The sequence below is a fragment of the Oryza sativa genome, chromosome 2, assembly GCF_034140825.1.
Source record: "Oryza sativa Japonica Group chromosome 2, ASM3414082v1".
NCBI classification, from domain to species: Eukaryota; Viridiplantae; Streptophyta; class Magnoliopsida; order Poales; family Poaceae; genus Oryza; species Oryza sativa.
Window position 1 is genome coordinate 4,288,528 of NC_089036.1, and position 22,654 is coordinate 4,311,181.

The 22,654-nt window shown below is 41.8% G+C and overlaps 3 protein-coding genes across 4 annotated transcripts; 1 reads left to right on the forward strand and 2 right to left on the reverse strand.

Moving 5' to 3' along the window:
• Positions 1-1,311: 1,311 nt before the first annotated feature.
• Positions 1,312-6,743, forward strand: LOC4328485 (probable 4-coumarate--CoA ligase 3). The gene is made up of 6 exons (NM_001409349.1): positions 1,312-2,041; positions 2,565-2,918; positions 3,030-3,228; positions 5,807-6,020; positions 6,115-6,217; positions 6,297-6,743. Exons 1-6 carry the CDS (start codon positions 1,406-1,408, stop codon positions 6,453-6,455), a joined length of 1,665 nt encoding a protein of 554 aa, NP_001396278.1. The 5' UTR covers positions 1,312-1,405; the 3' UTR covers positions 6,456-6,743.
• A 1,068-nt stretch (positions 6,744-7,811) lies between these two features.
• LOC4328486 (CASP-like protein 2C2) lies at positions 7,812-9,642 on the reverse strand. The gene is made up of 3 exons (NM_001409350.1): positions 9,390-9,642; positions 9,176-9,305; positions 7,812-8,295 (listed from the first exon to the last, which is right to left on the reverse strand). Exons 1-3 carry the CDS (start codon positions 9,566-9,568, stop codon positions 8,017-8,019), a joined length of 588 nt encoding a protein of 195 aa, NP_001396279.1. The 5' UTR covers positions 9,569-9,642; the 3' UTR covers positions 7,812-8,016.
• Positions 9,643-14,082: 4,440 nt separating this feature from the next.
• On the reverse strand, positions 14,083-19,928 carry LOC4328487 (calmodulin-binding protein 60 C). Of its 2 annotated transcripts, none has more exons than XM_015770960.3 (9): positions 19,770-19,928; positions 19,573-19,676; positions 18,582-18,657; positions 18,342-18,400; positions 17,481-17,974; positions 17,241-17,401; positions 16,961-17,164; positions 15,377-15,578; positions 14,083-14,948 (listed from the first exon to the last, which is right to left on the reverse strand). In XM_015770960.3, the coding sequence occupies exons 1-9, from the start codon at positions 19,887-19,889 to the stop codon at positions 14,344-14,346; spliced, it is 2,025 nt and encodes a 674-aa protein (XP_015626446.3). In that variant the 5' UTR covers positions 19,890-19,928; the 3' UTR covers positions 14,083-14,343. The 2 variants fall into 2 exon arrangements, with proteins under 2 accessions (XP_015626446.3, XP_015626447.3); XM_015770961.3 differs by having other exon boundaries at positions 14,083-14,933; positions 19,770-19,927.
• Positions 19,929-22,654: the final 2,726 nt, after the last annotated feature.

The window sequence follows — 22,654 nt, forward strand, 5'->3', positions numbered from 1 at the left end:
TTTAAAAAGCGTGCGCGCGGAAAACATTGAAGATGAGTTGAGATACCTAGGGTAAGAACACGGCCTTAGTATTGGATGTTTCCTTCCCTTATATAGTTTCTTACGTAGTGTCCGTTTCCTGTCCGTTTCGTAAATATTTTTTTTATATCTACCAATGGTAGTGTCCGTTTTGTAAATATTTTTTTTATAATTACCAATGGTCTTTGAGAAACTCTAATATATTTCACAAAAGATATACCTATGTACAAATTTTCTCTGAATCGTTTCTCGTTAGTTTTATACTCCCTCTAATTCATATTATAAGTCGTTTGACTATTTTCCTGATTAAATTTTATTAGATTTGATCAAGTTTACAGAAATATTTAGCAACATCTAAAATATCACATTATTATTTTTATTAAATCTCACATAATATGTTTATTTTGTCTTGAAAGTACTATTATTTTTTCTATAAACAACTTATAAAAGGAAACAGAGGGAGTAGTAACTGTTTTTGTTGTTATCGTCAAACTTAAATTTATTTGGTATTAACACATGCAATGAGGGAAAAATGTCTTATTCTAAATTGGGAAAAAAACAATTATAGCCAAAAGCTTGAGGATAAAGACACTCCCTCATACACGATGTGTCATAGGTAAACAACAAATATATGAAACCGTCAATTCTTTAGGATAAAAAATCATACTCTTGTAAACCAATTCTAAAAATTCAGCTTGCCACATATACACACAAAATGACATACAAAACCAAAATGTCACATCACATATATAGAAAACAAATACCTAAAAACTTGGATATTCCAACCACACCAAACTTCTTCGCCAACAGCTTCCATATTTTAGACATGACATATATGCCGTGCAAACGAAAAAGATTTACTCTACAGCAGGCAAGGAGAAAAGGGGAGATACACGAGATAAAAGTCAGTGGCCTGAGAGAGTGAAAGGCTGAAACTCGAGCACAACCCAACACTGCCAGCAGAAAAAACTGAAAAAACCAGAAAAGCCAATGGTCACCAACCCCAACAAAAAAGCGAGCGACCAATGCGATGGGGGTTCCGTAAAATCCCATCCCCTTCCCACCCTACCCAAACACCCGCTGGTATAATGGGGTTGGTAAACGACGTTGACGTGGCACCCCTGCCCCAGTCAACGAACCCCCCCTCCCTCTCACCAACCCAATGCTCCTCTCGCTTACAGGTGGGTCCCACACGTCATCCTCTCCGGGCCCCGCTCACCAACTCCCCCCAACTCCCTTCTCCCTCCCGCTCCCGCCAGTATTTAACCCCTCCCACCTTCCATTCCTCCCCTCTCCAGGAGACCTCGCCGCCGATCGATCAATCGCCGCCGCCGTCTCCTCGTGTAACCCTAGCTTAGTGGATTAGTTTAAGTGTTTGCCGGAGATTATGGGGTCGGTGGCGGCGGAGGAGGTGGTGGTGTTCCGGTCGAAGCTGCCGGACATCGAGATCGACAACAGCATGACGCTGCAGGAGTACTGCTTCGCGAGGATGGCGGAGGTCGGGGCGCGGCCGTGCCTGATCGACGGGCAGACCGGGGAGTCGTACACGTACGCGGAGGTGGAGTCCGCGTCGCGGCGCGCCGCGGCGGGGCTCCGGCGGATGGGGGTGGGCAAGGGCGACGTGGTGATGAGCCTCCTCCGCAACTGCCCCGAGTTCGCCTTCTCCTTCCTCGGCGCGGCCAGGCTGGGCGCCGCCACCACGACGGCGAACCCGTTCTACACGCCGCACGAGGTCCACCGCCAGGCGGAGGCCGCGGGCGCCAGGGTGATCGTCACCGAGGCGTGCGCCGTCGAGAAGGTGCGGGAGTTCGCCGCGGAGAGGGGCGTCCCCGTGGTCACCGTGGACGGCGCGTTCGACGGCTGCGTGGAGTTCCGCGAGGTGCTCGCCGCGGAGGAGCTCGACGCCGACGCCGACGTCCACCCCGACGACGTCGTCGCCCTCCCCTACTCCTCCGGCACCACCGGCCTCCCCAAGGGCGTCATGCTCACCCACCGCAGCCTCATCACCAGCGTCGCCCAGCAGGTGAGCCCTCCATGAATCCCTCTCCTCCTTCTTCTCTGCTCTACTCTGCTTCCATTTCCGTCGTTTCCGAGTCCGGGAAGCTGAGCTCGCAGTAGCTGACATGTGGGCCCCACCGCCAGCTCGGTGGGGCCCACATGTCAGACTATCTGAGGGATGTTCTGTTCCCATTTTGGATAACTCGGTGATCAAGCGAGCAGGGGCCGGCTGGGTTGGATTATTCGGATTTGTTTCGATTTGGCGTTACATATGCGCTGTGCTTGTGTCCGTAGATTTGTTCACTTGTGTGCAACTGTGAGCTACTACTACTGGTAATAGTGTTATGCTGCTCGGTGTGGGGCCCACCTCCCACAGGCATCGTCACCTAACAACGGTGTCTGGTTGTGGCCCCTGCGTCAAGATTCGTGCATGGTCATCCATGAGTTTTGGCGCCAACGGCCAAGCTATTTCAAACATGAGTTAATATAGTATTATCGAGTAGTAACTAAACGTGATCAAATTTTCATTCTTTTTTTGGTTCATGAAGGTGGATGGAGAGAACCCTAACCTGTACTTCAGCAAGGATGATGTTATACTATGCCTGCTGCCACTGTTCCACATCTACTCGCTCAACTCCGTGCTGCTGGCTGGCCTGCGTGCCGGGTCGACCATCGTGATCATGCGGAAGTTTGATCTTGGCGCGCTCGTCGACCTTGTGCGCAAGCACAACATCACCATCGCCCCCTTCGTGCCCCCCATCGTGGTGGAGATCGCCAAGAGCCCCCGCGTCACCGCGGAGGACCTCGCCTCCATCCGCATGGTCATGTCCGGTGCCGCGCCCATGGGGAAGGACCTTCAGGATGCATTCATGGCCAAGATCCCCAATGCCGTCCTCGGACAGGTAAATTGATGCCACATTACAATCATTGCGCGGACGAAAACAAAATCTCCTCTCTCTCTCTTTTTTTTTGAGTCACTGACAAGTTAGTCCGTCATATCCCTTCTTCTTTAGGGTTACGGTATGACTGAGGCTGGGCCAGTGCTGGCAATGTGCCTGGCGTTTGCCAAGGAGCCCTTCAAGGTTAAGTCCGGGTCGTGCGGTACAGTGGTGCGCAACGCGGAGCTGAAGATCGTCGACCCCGACACCGGCACCTCCCTCGGCCGGAACCAGTCCGGCGAGATCTGCATCCGCGGAGAACAGATCATGAAAGGTACACACATCACCCACCCCCACCCAGGCCAAACCCTCCATTGATCTCTAGATAGGATGTCAATACCCTGACGCTGACGTGGCGCAAAACGACACAAGGCCGTTGGACACTCGCCTCTCCCACTGTTGGGTGGGCCCGGGGTGGCGACTTCTCTCCCGCACACTTGGCTTTCAGGTCGTACATGGCGTCTTGCTGCGAGCTGAGTGAACAAACTTGCTGCAGCTTAATTTGGTGCATAGGTTGGAAACCAACTCGTTTGGTCCCCTGCGATTAGGCCAAAACACATGTTTTTACATGCGACGATGAGTCGTCGTCGTGATTTTGGATTGGTCTCTACCAAGCCACAAACGTGGTAGTCTAGCTGCCAGTACCAGTAGGGTAGGTTCCAGTTTCCACCGACTGAATCTGAATTCTTTCGGAGAAATTCTGTGCAAAACCAGCTGAAAAATCGATATCGTCTCCGATTTCTTTGAACAGAGGAAGGTTCTGATTCTTTTTTTTTTTTTGGCTTTTGAAACGTGGTTAGTGGCTGATGTTGAGGGGTCGGAATTTCCCGTACTGGAAACAGTTGAGGTGTTGCTGATTAGGTGGTTCGTTGGGAGATCCTTTTTATTAAAAAAGAAGTGGACAGATTAGTGGTTTGGTCCAAGCTCCATGGCGATGATTGCCTGAACAGCTGAGAGAGGAGAGAGGAATTTCCGTCCACTCCACGTCTTTTTTTCTCTGATTTATTTGTGGTAGCAGTGACCTCGCGTGGTTGTTGGCACGCACCAGCTCGCATCCTAGCTTGCAGCCACACAACGACGCACGTTGCTACTGCAAAATCATGCTCATCATCATCATCGCAGTGGCACGATCCTGGAATCCAAGTTGCGATGCTTCTTCAAGCAGATGAAAGAATGGGGGAAAAGAGAGAGAGAGAGAGAGAGATTAGAGCAAGTGTGTCTGCCACATGGATGATCTGAAGATCAGAAAATTCAGGAAGTGAGGTTCCACTAATGTTTGTTTTCGCAATGCGTTTTTGGACAAGGCATTATTGCAATTAGGAACCTGGCAGGTCAAAGGCTTTTGGGTGAGGCGAACATGGGCATTGGCAATTTAGGCTTATGCGTCTAGTATGCGTGTGTTCGGTAGTGGGCTTATAGTTGGACATGACATCAAGCAAAGGAGAAGTGGCAGCTTATCCTGACCGTATCTTATCTCAGTTCTCACCATGTGGATGTCATGTCCATTGTTCACAACTTATTTTTTCTGAAGATTTCTTCTTTTGAGGACTTGTTCTGAACCTGTTTCTCTGAAGAACTGTTCTGAACTTGTTTCTCTGAAGAACTGTTCTGAACTTGTTTCTCTGAAGAACTGTTCTGAACTTCTAATTGATTGGATATTTAGTTGGCATAGTCAAACCTGTACTACTTACATGGTACACAATAAATTATGTCTACTGGTTTTAAAATGGTTGATGTTGTCATGCGGGCCAGGAGACAGCTGGTACCGGTTAATTAGAACGAGATGTTTTCTTTTTCTAAGCCTTTCCTTTCAAGTTCCTTTCAGAAGTTTGTTAGGTTCTAGTTTACCTATCAACGGATCATTGGTTGGTATCTGCTTGGCGTGCAAAGTGGAGATCACATCAATTTCAGTCGCCAGCCATGCTTCAGTTCTCCTGCATCTTTCTGTTCATCAACCACTACTATAATGAAACCCAAACCAAACCAAACACCCAAAGCTTAGCTAGTCTTCTAGTATTAATCAATACCACACCATCATGTGAAGCAAGTGTCACCATCACATAATGCAGGATTAGCATGGACATGGCATCTCAAGTACCAAGTTGAATAAGGAGGTATCCAATTAGCACTGCTGCATCTCAGAAAGCATTGCACAATTCATAGTTAGAACAGGCCAAATGAGTGGTCCATCAACCTAATTGCTGTCACTGGCTTGGAAATGTTTGGTGGCCCATCATGTGAAATTGTGAACAAGAAAAGCCACAGTTGGGTGACTGCTCCAGTTGCTCAAAGTCCAGCCTGAAAATCAATCAAAGAAAGATGGCAATGGCGTCACAAGTCAATCCTAACCTTTGTCCCATTAAATTTGAAGAGTCTATCTGACCAAACCAAACTCTAGTTGGTACAGTAGGTACAAATCCCAAGACTCTTTGGTTTGGTTGATGGATGCAGCCGCCAGCATCCTGGATATCTTTGTGAAGTTTTTACCTTTTTTTTTACTTTGAATAAAACTTAGAATTCTACCAGTGCTGCAAAAACAACAGAAAATTCAGAAAATGATTGCCACTTCAATGCTGGCACCAAACAAGAATCACCTGAAAAATAAGTTCAGTACCCTGCCAATTGCCATGTGCATGTACACATCTGAAAACCAATGACTCTCCTTGACGTTAACAGTTACAGCTTAGCTCTGCCATGTGCGTGCATGCACTGATGCAAAGCTGGATCCGATGTTTCCTTTGGATTATTTGATCTGCAGTACAGAATTTTGTCACCACTGAAACTGTCTTCTCCTTCAGAAACAGCAGGAAATGATTCTTGGCCGTACTGACGAGCTGTGGGGAATTTTGCAGGCTATCTGAATGATCCTGAGGCGACCAAGAACACCATCGACGAGGACGGGTGGCTGCACACCGGAGACATCGGCTTCGTCGACGACGACGACGAGATCTTCATCGTGGACAGGCTCAAGGAGATCATCAAGTACAAGGGGTTCCAGGTGCCACCGGCCGAGCTGGAGGCGCTGCTCATCACTCACCCGGAGATCAAGGACGCCGCCGTCGTCTCGTGAGTCCATCTCTGATGAAATTCGCCATTGATTAATCGCGAGAGAATGTAGTGAACTGTCACTGATTCAGTTGCTGGTGAAACTTGTTTTCAGGATGAAGGATGATCTTGCCGGTGAAGTGCCAGTCGCCTTCATTGTCCGGACAGAAGGCTCAGAAATCACCGAGGATGAGATCAAGAAATTCGTTGCAAAAGAGGTACTAATCACATGCAAATGACAGCAACAAGGATTCTGATTTAAATCTTGCTAAAATTTTTCTGACACGTTTGCAACAGGTGGTGTTCTACAAGAGGATCAACAAGGTGTTCTTCACCGATTCCATCCCCAAGAACCCTTCCGGCAAGATCCTCAGGAAGGACTTGAGAGCCAGGCTCGCCGCCGGCATCCCCGACGCCGTCGCCGCCGCCGCCGCCGATGCGCCCAAAAGCAGCTAAGGCCAACGCCGACGTTTTCTCTATTTTCAGTCACACAACCGGTGAAAAAAAAATGCAGAGATATGATGTTGCTGTCCATGAAAATGGAGGCAGAAATGGAGCAGAGGAAGTTTATAGTTTGGTTTGTTGGTTGGTTGATGCTGCTGCAGCAGCTTGTGCAATGTTCATAAAATGGCATTAATAATATTATTATTATTATTATACATAGATGATGTATTGTTTTTGACCATAAGAACAAGGCTGATTACAAAATAATACAGTGTATTAATTACGCCCTGTTTCTCTCTACTTTGGAGATTCCAGATGCTTCCTTTTACACTTGGCCTAGTTTCGGACCAAAAAAATGGGTGAAATTTGATTGCATTTGAGTGGCATTTCAGGGAGAAAATTATTTTCTGGAACATATGCTTTTGAAAAAGGCCCCAGTATTTGAGTATTTCAACCTCAAAATGGAGCTGGCCCACTATATTTCACGTGAAGCCCAAGAGACATCGAGGCCCATGTAAGGCACAGTAAACGGGCCATTTCGAAGGGAAAGCCTCACGGTCGTTGGCCTCGTTTGGTTTCATGGCCATACCATTTGTGCAACAATTGGCTAACCATTTTCCAAACAAAATTCAGTTTTGAAGAACAAATACCTGCAAAAATTTCACCTCCCTCCATTTTTCATATAACCGAAATCTATGATAAGGCAATAGGCAGACTATTGATTTGTCTATAGTTAGGGCTACATAGTTTGTGAATGTTCTTTTCAAATTATGCAACAGATTATTTGCTTCACATTCAAAAAATATGTTTTTTTCAAAAAAAAATAGAGACTTTCTTCCACTGGGTAGTGTTTGAATATCCTGAAAATAAAGATGAAGATAAAGATTAAGTGTTTCACGTAAAATGAGGTGGTAATAATATGTGATTAATTGAGTAACTCTTACAAACTTGAAAAATGAATTAATCTGATAGTTTAGAACAACTTTCACATAAAAAGTTTTCGCACGAAACACACCGTTTAACAGTTTGAAAAGCGTGTCATTTTAATACAAAATTTCATCCACTCTTTTCAGTGGATTCGAACGGGGCCTCGTGAATTGATAAGACCAAGTAATCTGTTAAGTTTCTTTCTCAAAATTTTTAATTTATCTATAAAACTAAATAGATAATCCGTGACTCTTAAATTCTTAATAATCTACAATAAACTGGGTATGGTAGATTGGTAGGTAGCTAGTCGAGGAATCAGGACTTCTTCTGTCACCTATTTATTTCTCTAGTCAAAGGTTTGCTATCTATCACCTATTTTATTTCTCTTCCTTTCGATTGTATATGATCTATGTAGTGAAAGTGAGATCAAAAAACAAAATTGGAGTTCATAACTTTTTTATTTTTGCTCTTCCATTATCTGAAAACTTACATAGTCTGCAATGTCAGACGTTGCTAAAAAGCAGCCATACGTAGCTTCAAATTACATATGTACTTGCTGGCCTCCTATAGCTAGTAGCTATAATTCTGAGATGTATCTGAACATACTTATATTCAGATTCATCTCTATCTCTAGAATTAGAGATTTCTAGTGCGGAGAGGTAGCTAGTACTGCCGCGCGCGGGCAGCTGCGGCGGTGGCCGGCCGGCGAGTAGAGGCGGAAGAGGCGGCGGGCGGAGAAGGCGGAGAGGACGGCCATGCCGGCGGCGGCGAGGAAGCTGCAGAGCATGCCGGCGGCGGCCTGCTCGCAGAAGCGGGTGTAGATGTTGCAGAGCTTGCTCCACTGCAAGGCCTCCACGCCGATCAGCCCCACCATACACGCCTGCAGCGCCGCCGCCGTGCTCGCGAACACCACGTACGCGCATCCCTGCGTGCATCACCAAATCGATCACAATGGGAAGAAACAAAACAAACTCATGATCAATTACAAATCGCTATTATGCTGGTTTTTTTTTCTAGCTAGCTAGCTACCACTTGACCAACAAGTTGGATTCTTAATTAATTTTACTGCAAGAGTTTTCCACCATGGAACTTGAAGTCAAGTACTACCTCCATCGTGCTATAATATAAACTTTTAGCGTTGACACGAGTATTAATAAAATATTTAAAATTCAATAAGAAAATATTGTGAGTGGTCGATAAGTAGAAGCCTACGAGAAAATCGAATGGTGAAAAGTTATGTTTGGTTGAAAAGATAACATTGATCGAGACGTCATTATATTTTAAGATAAATTATATTTCCTCCGTCTTAAAATATAAGAATCTAGAACTGGACGAGACATTTCCTAGACAGAGAATTGTTCTATCCGATTTTAGGTTCTTGTATTTGTATTTTAGAACCGATTTTAGGTTCTTGTATTTGTATTTTAGAACGGAGAGAGTAAGGATGGATTGAATAAAATATATTTTGAAGAAAAGATCGATGTGGACTAGAAGCTTTTTTTTTCTGCATTTAATTATAATGAGTACTAATTAATAAAGAAGACGAAGACGACGGCAGGTAGAGGGCGCTTTGCTATCTAATTATCTATATATCGCGATAATTCCAGATGATATGATATTGCGCATTAATGGAAACAGTTGGGAGAACCAGCCATTTGCTCAATCACCCTGTTCCTTCTTTTCTGGAGTCCTCAGCCTCACTCATGTTCGACGCATGTGTTCCACTGTTTCATCCCTATCTTGACGATCTTAACTTCAAGAGGATCGCATCATATCATGCGTTACATCCGATGACAACGACTCACCTTGTCGAGCAGGAAAGATGTCCACGCCACCGCCATGGCGCCGGCGTCGCCGGAGGAGGAGCAGTACATGCACCTGACGAGCTGCGCGAATTGGTACCCCGCCGCCGCCGCCGCCGCCACGGTGAGCACCCTGCAGATGCCGCGAGTGTGTGCATGAGTCGATCGATCGGTCTCCGCCATGGAAGGCGCCATGGATGCACGGAGCTATACGTACCAGAGGGCTTGGACGTCCTTGGCGACGGCGGTCTTGCGGACGAAGAGCACCGTCTTGGTCTCGGCGCTGAACCCGAGGAGCAGCGCCGCCGTCGCCGCCATCACCACGCACCCGCCGCGCAGGAGCCTCTCCGCCCTCACCACCCCCGGCACCGCCGCCGCCGCCGTCGTCGCCGCCATGGCTGCAGGATCGGACAGCGACTAGCTATGCTCGATCGATCGATCGATCGGAGGTTGGTGGCGTGGCGCCGTTGGCAATGGCCAATGGCAATGGCGTCGTCGCGGCTCACTAGCTATATAGGCGCGAGACGCGTGCGCCATGGGCGAACGGCGCAGGGCCGATCCGCGCGCATACGTGGCGAGATCTGGGTCGCACGTACGTTAGGAAGTCGTGCGTTGCAGAGGCTTTTGCAGCTGTTGCCTGTTGGTAAGGTGGGGCCCACTTGCCAGCGAGGCTATTCATTCATAAAAGCTTTAATTGTGGCCGGTTTTCTTTATGTAGTGCTCACTCCATGTCATCGTATTGCAAGACGCTTTGATTTTTAGACCAGTAATTTTTTTTAAGATTTTAACAAGATTATACGAAAAATATAAGTATTTTTAACATAAAAAATATATTATCAAAATATATTCAATTTTAGAATCAAACTAATTTTGTTTTAGATGTTTGCTAAACTTTTTTATGATTTGGTCAAAATTAAAAATATTTGATTAGGAAAAAAGTAAAAGCGACTTAGTCTGCGTTCGGGAGTGAGAGTTCCCTCACTCTCTGGCACGAAAAACGGAGCAGCGATTAGCGCGTGATTAATTAAGTATTTGCTATTTTTTTTCAAAAATAGATTAATATGATTTTTTAAGCAACTTTCGTATAGAATTTTTTTTTTTGCAAAAAATACATCGTTTAGCAGTTTGAAAAGCGTGCGTGCGGAAAAGAGGGAAGCTGGGAACCTTTAGTATCGATCGCAGCCTTATAGTATGAAAAAGATGGAAAGGGATGGAGTATGCAAACAGTTAGCCAGCTAGAGACCTTAATTATGGCTTCAAAAATAATACTTAAATGTATAAATATAGTATGTGAGTGATCAATCGATGTCGAAGGTCTAAATTATATGAGATGATAAGTATAATAATTTCCTCAAAAAACACGCAATAGGTTTTAGCGGTAATTAGGGAGAAGTAGAAAGTTTTGAAAAGGAATTGGATATGGTGGTGACTTGATAATCTGAGCATGTTGGGTAAGGCAATGGAGCCATCTGGACTATAATCTGCTTTTCTCACATTGACTAGTCAGGTAACCTTCTATGGCTGCAGACTTCAATGGTGATCACTCATAAAAGCTTCAACCGTCAGGAATGCGATGGGTTGCCAGCAAATCCAACGTCAACTACACATACGTATTCTTCGAATAAAAATGTTCAACCTCACCTAAGGTTTATTGGAAACTTTTGATGGCTGTAGCTTTTTTAAAAACTTTTTCAAACAGTATAAGTATTTTATCTAAATTCTAAGATGCTGCCGTTGTAGTTGTCGAGTTGAAAAAATGTACTATAAATTAATCATAATATGGTTTTCTCATATTCTCGCTAGCTGGATTATAACTAACTGCTTGCTAGAATCTAAAGTTCCCAAACAGATCATAGTACGTTGTGATATGAAATTGAAAAGAAATTAGTTATTTCTCATTGATTAATTGTAGGAGAGGGGAAATTGATAATATTCAATTAATCACCACATATAGCACTCTATAGATCAGTTTATTGGTAGTACATACTACTCCCCCCGTCCCATAATATAAGGGATTTTAAGTTTTTGTTTGTAACGTTTGACCACTCGTCTTATTCAAAAATTTTTAAAATTATTATTTATTTTATTTGTGACTTACTTTATTATCTACAGTACTTTAAGCATAACTTTTTATTTTTTATATTTGCGAAAAAATTTTGAATAAGACGAGTGGTCAAACGTTGTAAATAAAAACTCAAAATCCCTTATATTGTGGAACGGATGAAGTACTATATAGTACCTTTTCATTTTCCAGCTGCTAAACATAACAGTGCGCACGTTTAAGTTATACTCCACATCATGTCGATTTCTTGCATTTATTGATGAGATGATCGGTCAAGTAGATATTGGAGTTCTGGCCGGATGGAAGTTGTAAGTTCATCTCACATCTTGTATGTGAAGATTCTCTTGATGAGTAATGAAATTCCCTTTGCCCCAAAAAGAAAAATAGATATTGGAGTAGATCGATCTACTACTGTACTGGCAGATGCTTGCTTTGTTTCTTCTTTCGTTTAAAGAAAAAAAAAAGCAAAAGTTTCTCCTATTGTAATCCATGTCAGGATGCCATTATTTTAGTCAACATTATTATGCTTTAAACAATTTCAGTTAACATTAAATCAGGTGCTCACTTACCCCTCCGGTTTTTCAATACGTTTGACTTTATCATTAGTACTACTTTAAGCATGATTCATATTTTCATATTGACACTAAGTTTTAAATAAAACGAATATATCAAAAGCTAATAGCGTCATTTTACGTTTTTGTTGCATAGAGAAGCAAGATCTACTAGATTAAAAGAGAGAGAGAGAAGAAAGATCTAGGACTAGCCTGTGTGCCAAATGTTACCTCCATTCAAAGTTTTTTTTCGGAGAACCTCAATCCAAAGTTTGAACTAGTGCTAATCAATCTACTTGCATCTACTCCTAGATCCCAACTGTCCAATTATTGCATCGTTTCTTTAATTTAGGCCTCTCCCTTCGTGTACGTGTTTGTACTCTTCTCCATCTATTATTTGGATGACACAAAACAGCTGGGTCAAAGGATTTTCAGAAGATTTGTTTATGAATTAAATTGGTTTTTTTAATAAAAATCCTATAAAATTCACGTGTTCTAATTTCTAAATAATGGAGGGAATTTGACTTGACGACCTCCTCATTTTTCAGTGAGAGGGGTTGTGATTTGTGAAAAACAAGAGACATCAAGCAAATACTTCCATTTCGAGTTATGACTTATGAAACGATCTAGCCAGTGCAAATATATGGCCCTTCCATAAGGACCAATTTGACATTAACTTCTTTGCTGAACATTTCACATTAATGCAAGCAAAGGGAAGCAGGAGTATGAACTGAGCATACCTTATCTGGTTAGCTACCTTATCATGAAATCTATTAATCTGAATTTAAGTCCTAGGTAAACACACTTACAACTATTGTTCTTTCAGCGATTCTCTGTCGTAACTCCGTCGAAATATGTTAGATCAATTTCTTAGAACCAATCGCTACTGGCACTGCAGTTGATGAATGTCGCTACTCTGTAGTAACTTTATCCATCCAAATTCCGTTCCACAGCATAAGAAATTTTGGATGGATAAGACACATTCTAAACAATTCGTAGTATTCAGATGTATTATATCTATTTAAAATTGTTTATATCTTAGAACGGAGGGAGTTCGCTTGAACAAATCACCAGCTCTTCCAGCACTTGGAAGGACCAAAAGGGAGAGTAATTAGAGACTTTGTGCGCAGCAAAATCGTCATCAGTGATTTGTCGTGTCCGTTGATCATCCATTGTGTTCTGCACCATGAGATTCACAAAACGGTGGTGATTGCTGAAACATAAGCTGACCCCAAGCAGAGATTACACCGTCTCAATTAAGGCCCTATTTAATTCAGCTTAGGATTATTATAATCTAGATTATTAGGAGTAAGCTGAAACAAACAAGTAGATTATTATGCTAGATTATTATAATCTATAAGCCAGATTACTATAATCCAATAATCTCCTCTAGTGGAGCTTTTTCTAGATTATTGAGTGGCTAAAGACCCACTACCCTTAGATGCCTCTAATAATCCAGATAAACAAACAACTCGTAGCTTATTTTATATCAGCTTATTATAATCCAGCTTAGAGTAATCTGATTTAATAATCTAGATTACAATAATTTTAAGCTGAAACAAACAGGACCGCGGTCGGAGAATTGAACTCCGTCGTCATCACTCGTCAGGGAGCCTCGCCCAGCTCATCCAACGGCCAACGCCGGCCTAAACTGAAACCGGCTAACGGTGATTAAAGGACTTGATGGAACACCAAGCTTCTTTCCGCATAAAAGGACTAGTTAATTACTATGATGGCAACTGAAAGTGAAGGCGAGGACAGGGCGCAATCTGGCGATAATTCTGTATTTATATGATGCAGCATTGCCCCATTCTGCCGCTCGAATCTCATGCTCCCATCTTTTCAGGGCTCATGTGCGGCGTGCCATGCAGGAATTTTGTTGGATTTTATGGATCAATTCAATCCCCGCGGAATTTCTTACTTCCTCCGTTTAGGAATATAAGAATTTTTTAGTATAGTGTCAAATCAACCATTTTTAACTTTAACTATTAATAGAAAAAAATATCAATCATGTAAAATTGATGTTACTAGATTTATTATCATTAGTCAAACTATTATAATATGCAACTATTTTATTTAAAACATTTTATTTTTATAGATATTGTTGGTCATGTCGAAGTTAAAAAATACTTATATTTTAGGATGGAGGAGGTAGAAAAGAACCCCCATCTCGTAGCAAACTAACCTATGAAATATACGACTCTTTCGTATGAACCTCCAGTCACATTGTTGCCAACGTACCAGATCAAATTCTAAACATTGCAAAAATAGATGTCCTACAGGTAACACATCGGCCATACACATACTATCCGCGTTAATTCACATTGTTTTGTTTATAATCTGCACAATCTATAACAAACGAGGAAAATAAAATGGTACGCAAACATTTCAGATGTTTTTACAACAAAGCAGAACTACCCGCTGTACATAATCGGTTGGTTTGTTTCAATGCCTTTCAAGGCAGCATGAGTCCCAAAACCTAGTTTAGAGCATCTGATGGTATTAACATTTCAACATTAATAGCATCTAACGGTAGCCAATACACGCTTAACATGTTGTTAATCATCCAGCTCAACAAGCTGCGCCCTTCTTTCGGCAGCTTTCTTCCTGACGAAAATCCCCCATCTCATGGCGGCCTTTATCTTGAGCCACCCAACAACAGCTTTCCCAGATGAACGGGTGCGCTCACCTTCGAACCCAAGGTTTGGTAATGGAGATGGCATGTACGTCGGGAAGCCGAAGGCGTCTTCCTGCAAACTGGTAGACGCTCCACCCATGCTGAAGACCCTGAGCAGCTGCTGCATGTCTTCGCTCTCGAGCATTTGGTGGCTTTTCATGCGAATATCTTCGGTGAAGTCATCAGCGAACTGACCGTTTTGACTTCGAGTCCAATCATCATAGCCAACATTTGCTGGCTGAATCGACTGACTCTGTGAAATTGCTTGTTGCAATTGGCCTAGTTCCAGGCCCATGCCATCATTTCCGGTTTCTTGATTATCAGACCCCATCAACATACTAGGCGGTAAAAATGAAAAGGTGTCATCGTATGGCACAGGGACATTGGCAGATGTACTTTGAAGTTGAGATGGCTGTGTAGCTGCTTGGTTGCCATCATACCCTATGGAATCAGTTCCAGTTCCACTTCCTCCTGAAATGAATGAAACTAGCATGGTGTTCAGAGACTCTTCTATAGTGACAAATCACGCGCCCTATAGTTCATCTGTTTATTCTAAAAGTGTAAGCAACGTTTTAGGGTTTCAACCATATTAATTACTACCACCCCATCCCCAAATATAAGGGATTCTAGAGTCTTTTGGAGATTAAGGATGAGAGAAAAAGACGATGATGCCCCTCAATAAATGAGGGGGAGTTGGGGAGCGGGAGGGTGGTTAAGGTAGGATTGGGTGAAAATTAAATGAGGGGTGATTGGATGGGACAGGTAGTACTACAAAATCCCTTATATTCGGGGACAAAATTTGAATTATTCGATGTCTTATATTTGGGGACGGAGAGAGTATATTTCTAGCTGTCAACTAAAATAACAAAGAGGTACTAACATAGAAATGGTAGATAATAACTCATGCTTCTAACCTGCTGGAGATGGTCCTGTCATGCTCGCTGATGAGATGCGTTGTTCGTATGAAGCAGGTTGACTCAGAGGAGGATGTGTCTCAACGTGTCCAGTGGGTGCAGCCTTTTTCTTCGGTTTAGAGTTCAAGAGAGCTTTACCATCATATTCAATGGCATACATCCAATTATCATATGCCTTCTTAACCAATGCATCAGCAAAGAGCTGTAATGAACAATACCATCCCAATCAGTCAATATGGTATTAAAAACGAATAGCTTAAAGTTCTCAAAAGCTCATGCAGAGAATAAATAAAGCATAGCTCTTAATTCTTAAACATGCAAGTGTAGTGCTACAAGCTTAGATTTTACACAGAAGAATACAGTGAATATAAGGCTGAGTTTTATTTCATTAAATAGTGGTTATTCTTAATGATTTATCAATGTCTTCTGTACTGATGTTTGGGGAGTTGTACAGTGACACATCCTTTAAAAAATAAAAATGGCAGGACTACAGGGGCACTCTCTATTCACTAAGTGCCAAAGGAAGTTTACTGCAACAATCGATTGGCAGACAGGAGGTCAGAAGACCTTAGGAACAAAAGAACAGCTGACACATGATGAGGCACCAATGCAACTAACCCAAGTATTCTTGGGTCATCGTAGCACAAAACACTTGATACACCTTATTCCAGTTCATAGCATGCGCTACAATATAAGAGAAGGGGTGTGTGCGTGACCTACATCAACGCACTAACATAATATAAAGTTCAAAGTACACATTATTATCACCCCTCCCTAACTTATTTACAAAAATAACCCTTTAGGCTGTCCGGCCATGCTAGTATGCAACCAGTCAGGTGTAGCAAATGAACATTGATACGCCAACAGTTCTCACTTTTTATTAATAAATGAAACCTTTAACCACGCCACGTAGCAAAACAACACTGCCACTATGTTGGTGGCCATGCCTAAAAGGGTTCGCTGTCCAGAATAAAATGTGACAAAAGGAAAGCTATGCAACCAAGCATTTTTTATTGCTTTTGTGTTACATGAGTGCATCTTTAAATGAATGGAAATACCATTCAAGTTTGACATTAGAAGACAACTTAAGGACCACGACATACACACACAACAAAAAGGATTACAACAATGCGTGGTTTAGCAGAAATCCCAACGAAATCCCATGGCATTGCAAATGAAAATTTCAAAAGTTTTATGGTTTCCTGACTTGTTTCTGTGACCATGGCTCATTCAGTTTGCTGTCCACATGCATTCATTAGCATGGTTAAATGCTTTAATCTTTATCAGTCTAGAAGCCTTACAGAGTCAAACAGATTAACTCTAACTAATGTATCATCTTATAATTATGCATGTGAATGGAGAACGAAGAGCAAAATCACATATGTCATGACCACGTAAGGGTACGATTGTCATTTTATTGGTGGCACATGTAGTTTTGGTTGCCGTGGTTTCATTCTTGGATATAGCCATGTAGACAGGCATGTTAGACAAGTTTCCATAAGAAAATTTTGGTATGAATTATGTCTTCCAAAAACAGCCAACATAATATATGCATCGTTATCAATGTGCACTACTATAACCAACCTTTTGGCTATCATCAAGACTTTCAGATGAATAGAACTGCTCGCCAGAAATCAACCCACAGAATGCATAGATGTTGTTGAAAATAGCACCAATAGATCTATTCTCGTCTGAATAATATATGTAATATTTTCCACTTAAGACACAAGTCTTTGCATGTTCGACAAGAATATCCCACATCTTATTAGACATACCACTTCCAAGGATCTGGGACAGAACATATATGTTAGAACTCAAACAAAAGAAAAAAAGAAGAAAAATGCTGAATAGGAAATAATCTTACACTGCGCAACTTCTGAGGATCTCGAACCACAAGCCTAAGGAAGTCTTCAACTGTAGAAATTCCAGCTTTGTTCAGTCTCTTATGGAAAGATCCATCCTTCCCTATCTTTTCTAACCTCCAGACCTCATCTTTCAACGCAGGTGGGTAGTGCTTCTTATACACTAATCAAATGAAATTCAAACAGTTAATAGAAATATCATGAAGAATCGTATCATATCATGGTTGCTTCAGAGGACTTACATTCTCCTCTGTGGTCCTTAACCATGAAAGCTTCAGTTTTTGCCTCGCGGATGCGAATACCCTCACAAAATCCTGAGGAAATTTTCAAACCAAGTCGGAACTTCCGACTCCTTATCCAGCTAGAGTTATCTGTGAATGTAAGCTCCCCTACAGTGCCAACACCTTCTTTTAGTGTGACTTGTACATCACCAGTTAAAAGAGGGCGCTTTCCTTCACGCTCTTTCACTACATGACTTTCAAACTCTTCTCCCGACCATCCCTCCTCATCTTCATTGTTGAAATCACCTTCTAGAACAACAATGTCAAGTTTGGCACATGACTCGGGTCCAGAAGATACAACACAACCAGTTCCAGCATCAAGCAAAACAACATGAATTGCGGCTCCCTGCTCCCCTTCAACTTTTCCTCCAGTAAAAAGAGGAAGAGACAGTCTTGTCCTGAACTGGAGTTGCAGATTTCTTCCATCAGGACCTTCAATTCGCTTCGGGGAAGACCTGAATTATTCCAACAGTAGCAAAATATATATATATATATATATATATATATATATATATATATATATATATATATCAATGTGGGTTCTACCAAAGGTTGTTGTAGGTTTACGTGCTTCATTTTAACAGTTATAATCTAGCCCAGATATCCTAAAACAAGCAATAGGTTACTTGTGAAAAGAACTAGCAACAAGCATCATGAACAAGCACAGCTAACAAAAGGTTATTTTGTATCATATGCAATTTGATGGTAGGAGTTGCAGCAATATAACTTCAACGGTTAGTTCGATGTACTGCTGGATTATATTATACAAGGAAGTGTGTGAAACAATAAATTCATAGTCAACTAAGCGATAGAACAGAGTACCTTCCAGTTATTGTTGCAGGACCCAGTCTGCCCAACGCACGCTCCACTTCTTCACTAACCTAGTATGTATACAGAGAATATATATAACCGAATGTAACTAAGTGCAAGAAATAATTAACAGTAGTGAAGGAACATATAAATGTAGACAGTAGCATGCTAGAATAAACCTATGCAAAAAAAAAGAGAGTAAAGCGACATGATAATAGAATTCCGCTTAAAAGAGAATTGCTTTGTTCTTACCACTCTACGAAGAATTGGTTCCAGTGATGAGCAAAGCCTCTGCAGACTATCCACCTTTAATGCTTCAACAATAACACTGCAGAGAAAGAGGCGAAGCGGAAAAAATCATGACAGAAGAACAAAAGACGCAATTCACCTTCTCACATGTTGAGCTTTACAGTAATGAACACGCAAGGGAAACATGTTTGAAAAAAACTGTAATCAAAACTACCAGAAATAAGTAATTGACCATTATTAAATGATGTGCAGAAATAAAAGAAAAAACCTATAAAGACATTCATTAAAACCATGGTAGTCAAATTTGACAACTGACAGACCATAAATCAGCATCAAAAGATCAGTACACTTCATAGCCATCTACTGTACTAGCATTTGCGAACAGATCCATGATTAAAAACAAATGCAAATAAGTCACAGATGCTGGTTGTTACAAAAATACTAACACTATTATTGCAGAGACCATAGATGAGGATTATTTTGTTAGATAGTGGAAATGTGTTTCACACCTGCTGACTTCTGCACAAGCACATTAGCACAGAAAAGAACAGTTGGGAAAAGCTATCTCTAAAAGGTAGTACAACCCCAAATCCTGAAACAGTCATTTGGATCCATCCTATAACATACAGATAGGGGTTGGTCAACAGTATCACTATTAGTAACACTAACAGTGCCGAGTGCCGACCTAAGACCAAAATTTGTCACAGAAGGATAAAAATTCTACTGATGGGTCAGAGTACAAACTTACTAAGATTTCTGGCATTTCCCTGACAGATCACACACCACCTTTCTAAAAGAAATTTTGCAGCATCATGTCTACATATGCTCAAATTACACACCGCAACTAAGCAGTAAACTAAATCAAACCACTCCCAATTCTCGATCGAGCACTACTGCAGGAGTAACCCTAACCCTACTATGGCTAGCATCCCAAACATATCTCGAGGCTAGAAACGGAAAGAAAGATCAAAACCGCGGAAAATTTTCCCCTCACCTGGCCAGTGCGGGAGGCCGCGCGCGCTTGGCCTCGGGGTGGCCGTCGCCACCGGCCGCCGCGGCTTCCAGCCCGCGCTTCTCCTTCATCGCGCGCCCCCAAATCTGCAACCGAAACGAGCACAACCCGCGTCAGATTCCGCCACCCTTTTCCGCAATTTGACATGCGTGAAGGAAAGCGAAGAGGGATCCGGTCACCTCGCCTAGGCTGGGGACGCCGGATTCGGCGGCGGCGGCGGCGGAGGGATCGCGGGGGAGGGGAGGAGGCGTCGGCGGGGGAGGCAGGATTCTTTGCAAGAAGAGAGATAGAGATACCATACCAGCCACTAAAAGGCGCTGCTCTTTTGCCAAATGGACCTCCGCATTTGTTGGTTTTACATGCAAGTCCATCAAGAGGAGTTCTGTTACGCAAACGAACCCCCTCAGCTCCGATCTTAGGTTTTCGCCGGTGGCGGAGCCAAGAGATGTCGTGAAGCCTGGACGAGTATTAGTGTTTTCTGGTAATCGACTAATCTTTTCGGACATCGGAGACTATCTACAATGGAGACGCTAGTTGCAGAGCCTGGGCAGCCATCCGAACTGCTCGGGAGCTACCTTTGCCGCTGGTTGTCATAAAATGTACACCTAAGTTTTTAGGTTTTGTCTTTGTAAATGTGTAAAGCAAATAAAACCCCTAAAATAAGCTACATTGAAGATTTTTGGACTAGAGTTAATGGTTTTTTTTTGTGTTGAAGATAGTTTTTTTTCATGATAATACCGTATCATGTGACGTTAGTATGTTGTAGATTATTTGTAGTTAAATTTTTCACACATTATCCTTATTTTTGGTATGACTTGTCGTAATTAGAGAAATATTGCATGTTTTTAAATTAAAGTTGTATATGTCCAACTCTACATCACATTATTCCCCTTGTATTGTTTTTGAACACCACTTAGCTTAGGGGTTTAAAGTTGGATATAAAAAAACACCTTATTGTTATCTCCTCAGTCGCACTAGAATACATTTTTTATGACTAAATCATATGCACAAATGCATCACAACAACACATATTAGTGAAGTCCCTTTTTTTCCCTTTTGAACGATACTCCCTTTGTCCCATAATATAAGAGATTTTGGATGGGTGTAACACATCTTAGCACAATGAATCTGGACAGATCGTCTGTCCAGATTCATTGAACTATATATATCATATCTACTCATAATCCCTTATATTATGGAACGGAGCAAGTAAAAGTAAAGCGGACATGTTTGTTAGTTGCAAATTTTGCACCCCGTAGTCCTAAACTAAACCATCCCATCTTGCTCATGTACCATAGAAAGTTGTATCTTGTTTAGTAGCTCATACATGGATATTCCTGGACAGTTTGATCAGAAAATTATGCGCCTTTTACAGGCCATAACAACTAAAACTACACAATTTCCATACAATTTTCGCCGAAAACAAAATAAAACTGTATGGATCAGTTTCCCGAAATACCCCATCTTAGAGGTGCTAAAATGCAAACCGCTGCGAGAACTGCAGAGAAAAACGCCACCCCGACCACGCGAACTGGGCTCTGATATCCATACATCCCCACCCAGTACATCACCGACACAACGGGCCCACGAAAGGCCGGGCCCACCTCACATAGACACACAGGGATGGGTGTAGCGCCGCGTGCACGTGCTCGTCGCCGGTGGGCCCGCGGAGACAGTGACGTCGCCGTCTGGGTTGGGGGGTGACGTGGTTTTGGGCAGACGGCGGGTGGGTGATCTTTTTGCAGGGTTAAGTTTAAGGGGATAAGATAATGATTCGCGCCATGTGATTAGTACAGCTCGAGGGAATATTTAATCAAACCCCAAGTGGATCCTGGCCCCATCTGCCCAACTTGCAAATTTAAAATGTCTTTATCGTGGAACAACTTTATATATTTTCTCTTTTTTTTGGCGAAGAGCTTTAGGCCCTTTTTTTGAATCAGAGATCCGGCAAGAAATTTCATATAAGTTGTATAGAACAATTCATGTTTACACTTTAGAGCTCGAAAAGATTGACGGAGCCGTTATATTTGCAAATGAAATGTAATTTGTGAATAAAATTTTTATATACGTGTTCTTAATAATCTAAAAGAAAAATCAGCTCTAAATTTAAGGTTGAAAATTTAAAATTTGGCTGATAAGCATAAACATAAGTGAAGAGATGGGGCCGGAAGCTTTCAAAATTCTAGAACAAAATGGCCTAGTGCATAAATATTTTGGAAAAAAATTAACAACTGAACCATCAGAAAAATTCCCTCAAAGTTTATATTGCTATAATTCAATTCCGGTGATTTTATATCGTGATCAATTGTGCCTGTATTTTTTATATTGTATTCCCTTATTCTAAAATACGTACCTCCATGTTACCACAAGTGAATCACATCATCCATTCTTTCTATAAAGCTAATGCCTACTAAACAAATAAAAATCTCAACATGCAAGCATAATATTTATTAGTACTCCTAGATTCTATATGCAAGCATGTCACACCAACCATTAAACACACATGCTAAACATACAAGCATATAGTAATAATATCTATGATTTATTTCATTCTAAAATTAAACATACACATGCTAATACACCATTCTCAAATTAGTTTCATAATATTTCAATCTAAATCATATCATCATTTCTCCAAAGCGCGGGCATCATCTGATTTTATTAGCGTTCAAGACCCACGCTCTACCCATATTATCCCTTAATTCCATCAACCTCTATATATCTTTAAACATTTCACTTCAATCTTTAACTCTTCTAAACACTCACAGTTAACTAAAATATATGTACTGTCTTATCTATTTATCTCTATTTCATCATTCTTGTGCTCTAAATAATACTTCCTCCGTTTCACAATGTAAGTCATTGTAGCATTTCTCTATATTCATTAACATCAATATGAATGTGGAAAATGCTATAATGGTTTACATTGTGAAACGGAGGAAGTTCATATACTTCCTCCGTTTTACAATATAAGTCATTCTAGCATTTCTCACATTTATATTGATGTTAATGAATTTAGATAGTGTGGGAAATACTAAAATGACTTACATTGTAAAACGGAGGG

What these genes read in the sequence shown, in the direction of transcription:
- LOC4328485 (NM_001409349.1), top strand. Translation starts at nt 1,406, where the DNA reads ATGGGGTCGGTGGCGGCGGAGGAGGTGGTGGTGTTCCGGTCGAAGCTG. An exon ending in CCAATGCCGTCCTCGGACAG is followed by an intron (nt 2,919 to 3,029) that starts GTAAATTGATGC and finishes CTTCTTCTTTAG; the next exon opens with GGTTACGGTATGACTGAGGC. An exon ending in AGAAATTCGTTGCAAAAGAG is followed by an intron (nt 6,218 to 6,296) that starts GTACTAATCACA and finishes CGTTTGCAACAG; the next exon opens with GTGGTGTTCTACAAGAGGAT.
- LOC4328486 (NM_001409350.1), bottom strand. Translation starts at nt 9,568, where the DNA reads ATGGCGGCGACGACGGCGGCGGCGGCGGTGCCGGGGGTGGTGAGGGCG. An exon ending in AAGGACGTCCAAGCCCTCTG is followed by an intron (nt 9,306 to 9,389) that starts GTACGTATAGCT and finishes CGGCATCTGCAG; the next exon opens with GGTGCTCACCGTGGCGGCGG. An exon ending in CATCTTTCCTGCTCGACAAG is followed by an intron (nt 8,296 to 9,175) that starts GTGAGTCGTTGT and finishes TGATGCACGCAG; the next exon opens with GGATGCGCGTACGTGGTGTT.
- LOC4328487 (XM_015770960.3), bottom strand. Translation starts at nt 19,889, where the DNA reads ATGGTATCTCTATCTCTCTTCTTGCAAAGAATCCTGCCTCCCCCGCCG. An exon ending in AACCAATTCTTCGTAGAGTG is followed by an intron (nt 18,401 to 18,581) that starts GTAAGAACAAAG and finishes TATACATACTAG; the next exon opens with GTTAGTGAAGAAGTGGAGCG. An exon ending in TAAGGACCACAGAGGAGAAT is followed by an intron (nt 17,402 to 17,480) that starts GTAAGTCCTCTG and finishes TCATTTGATTAG; the next exon opens with TGTATAAGAAGCACTACCCA.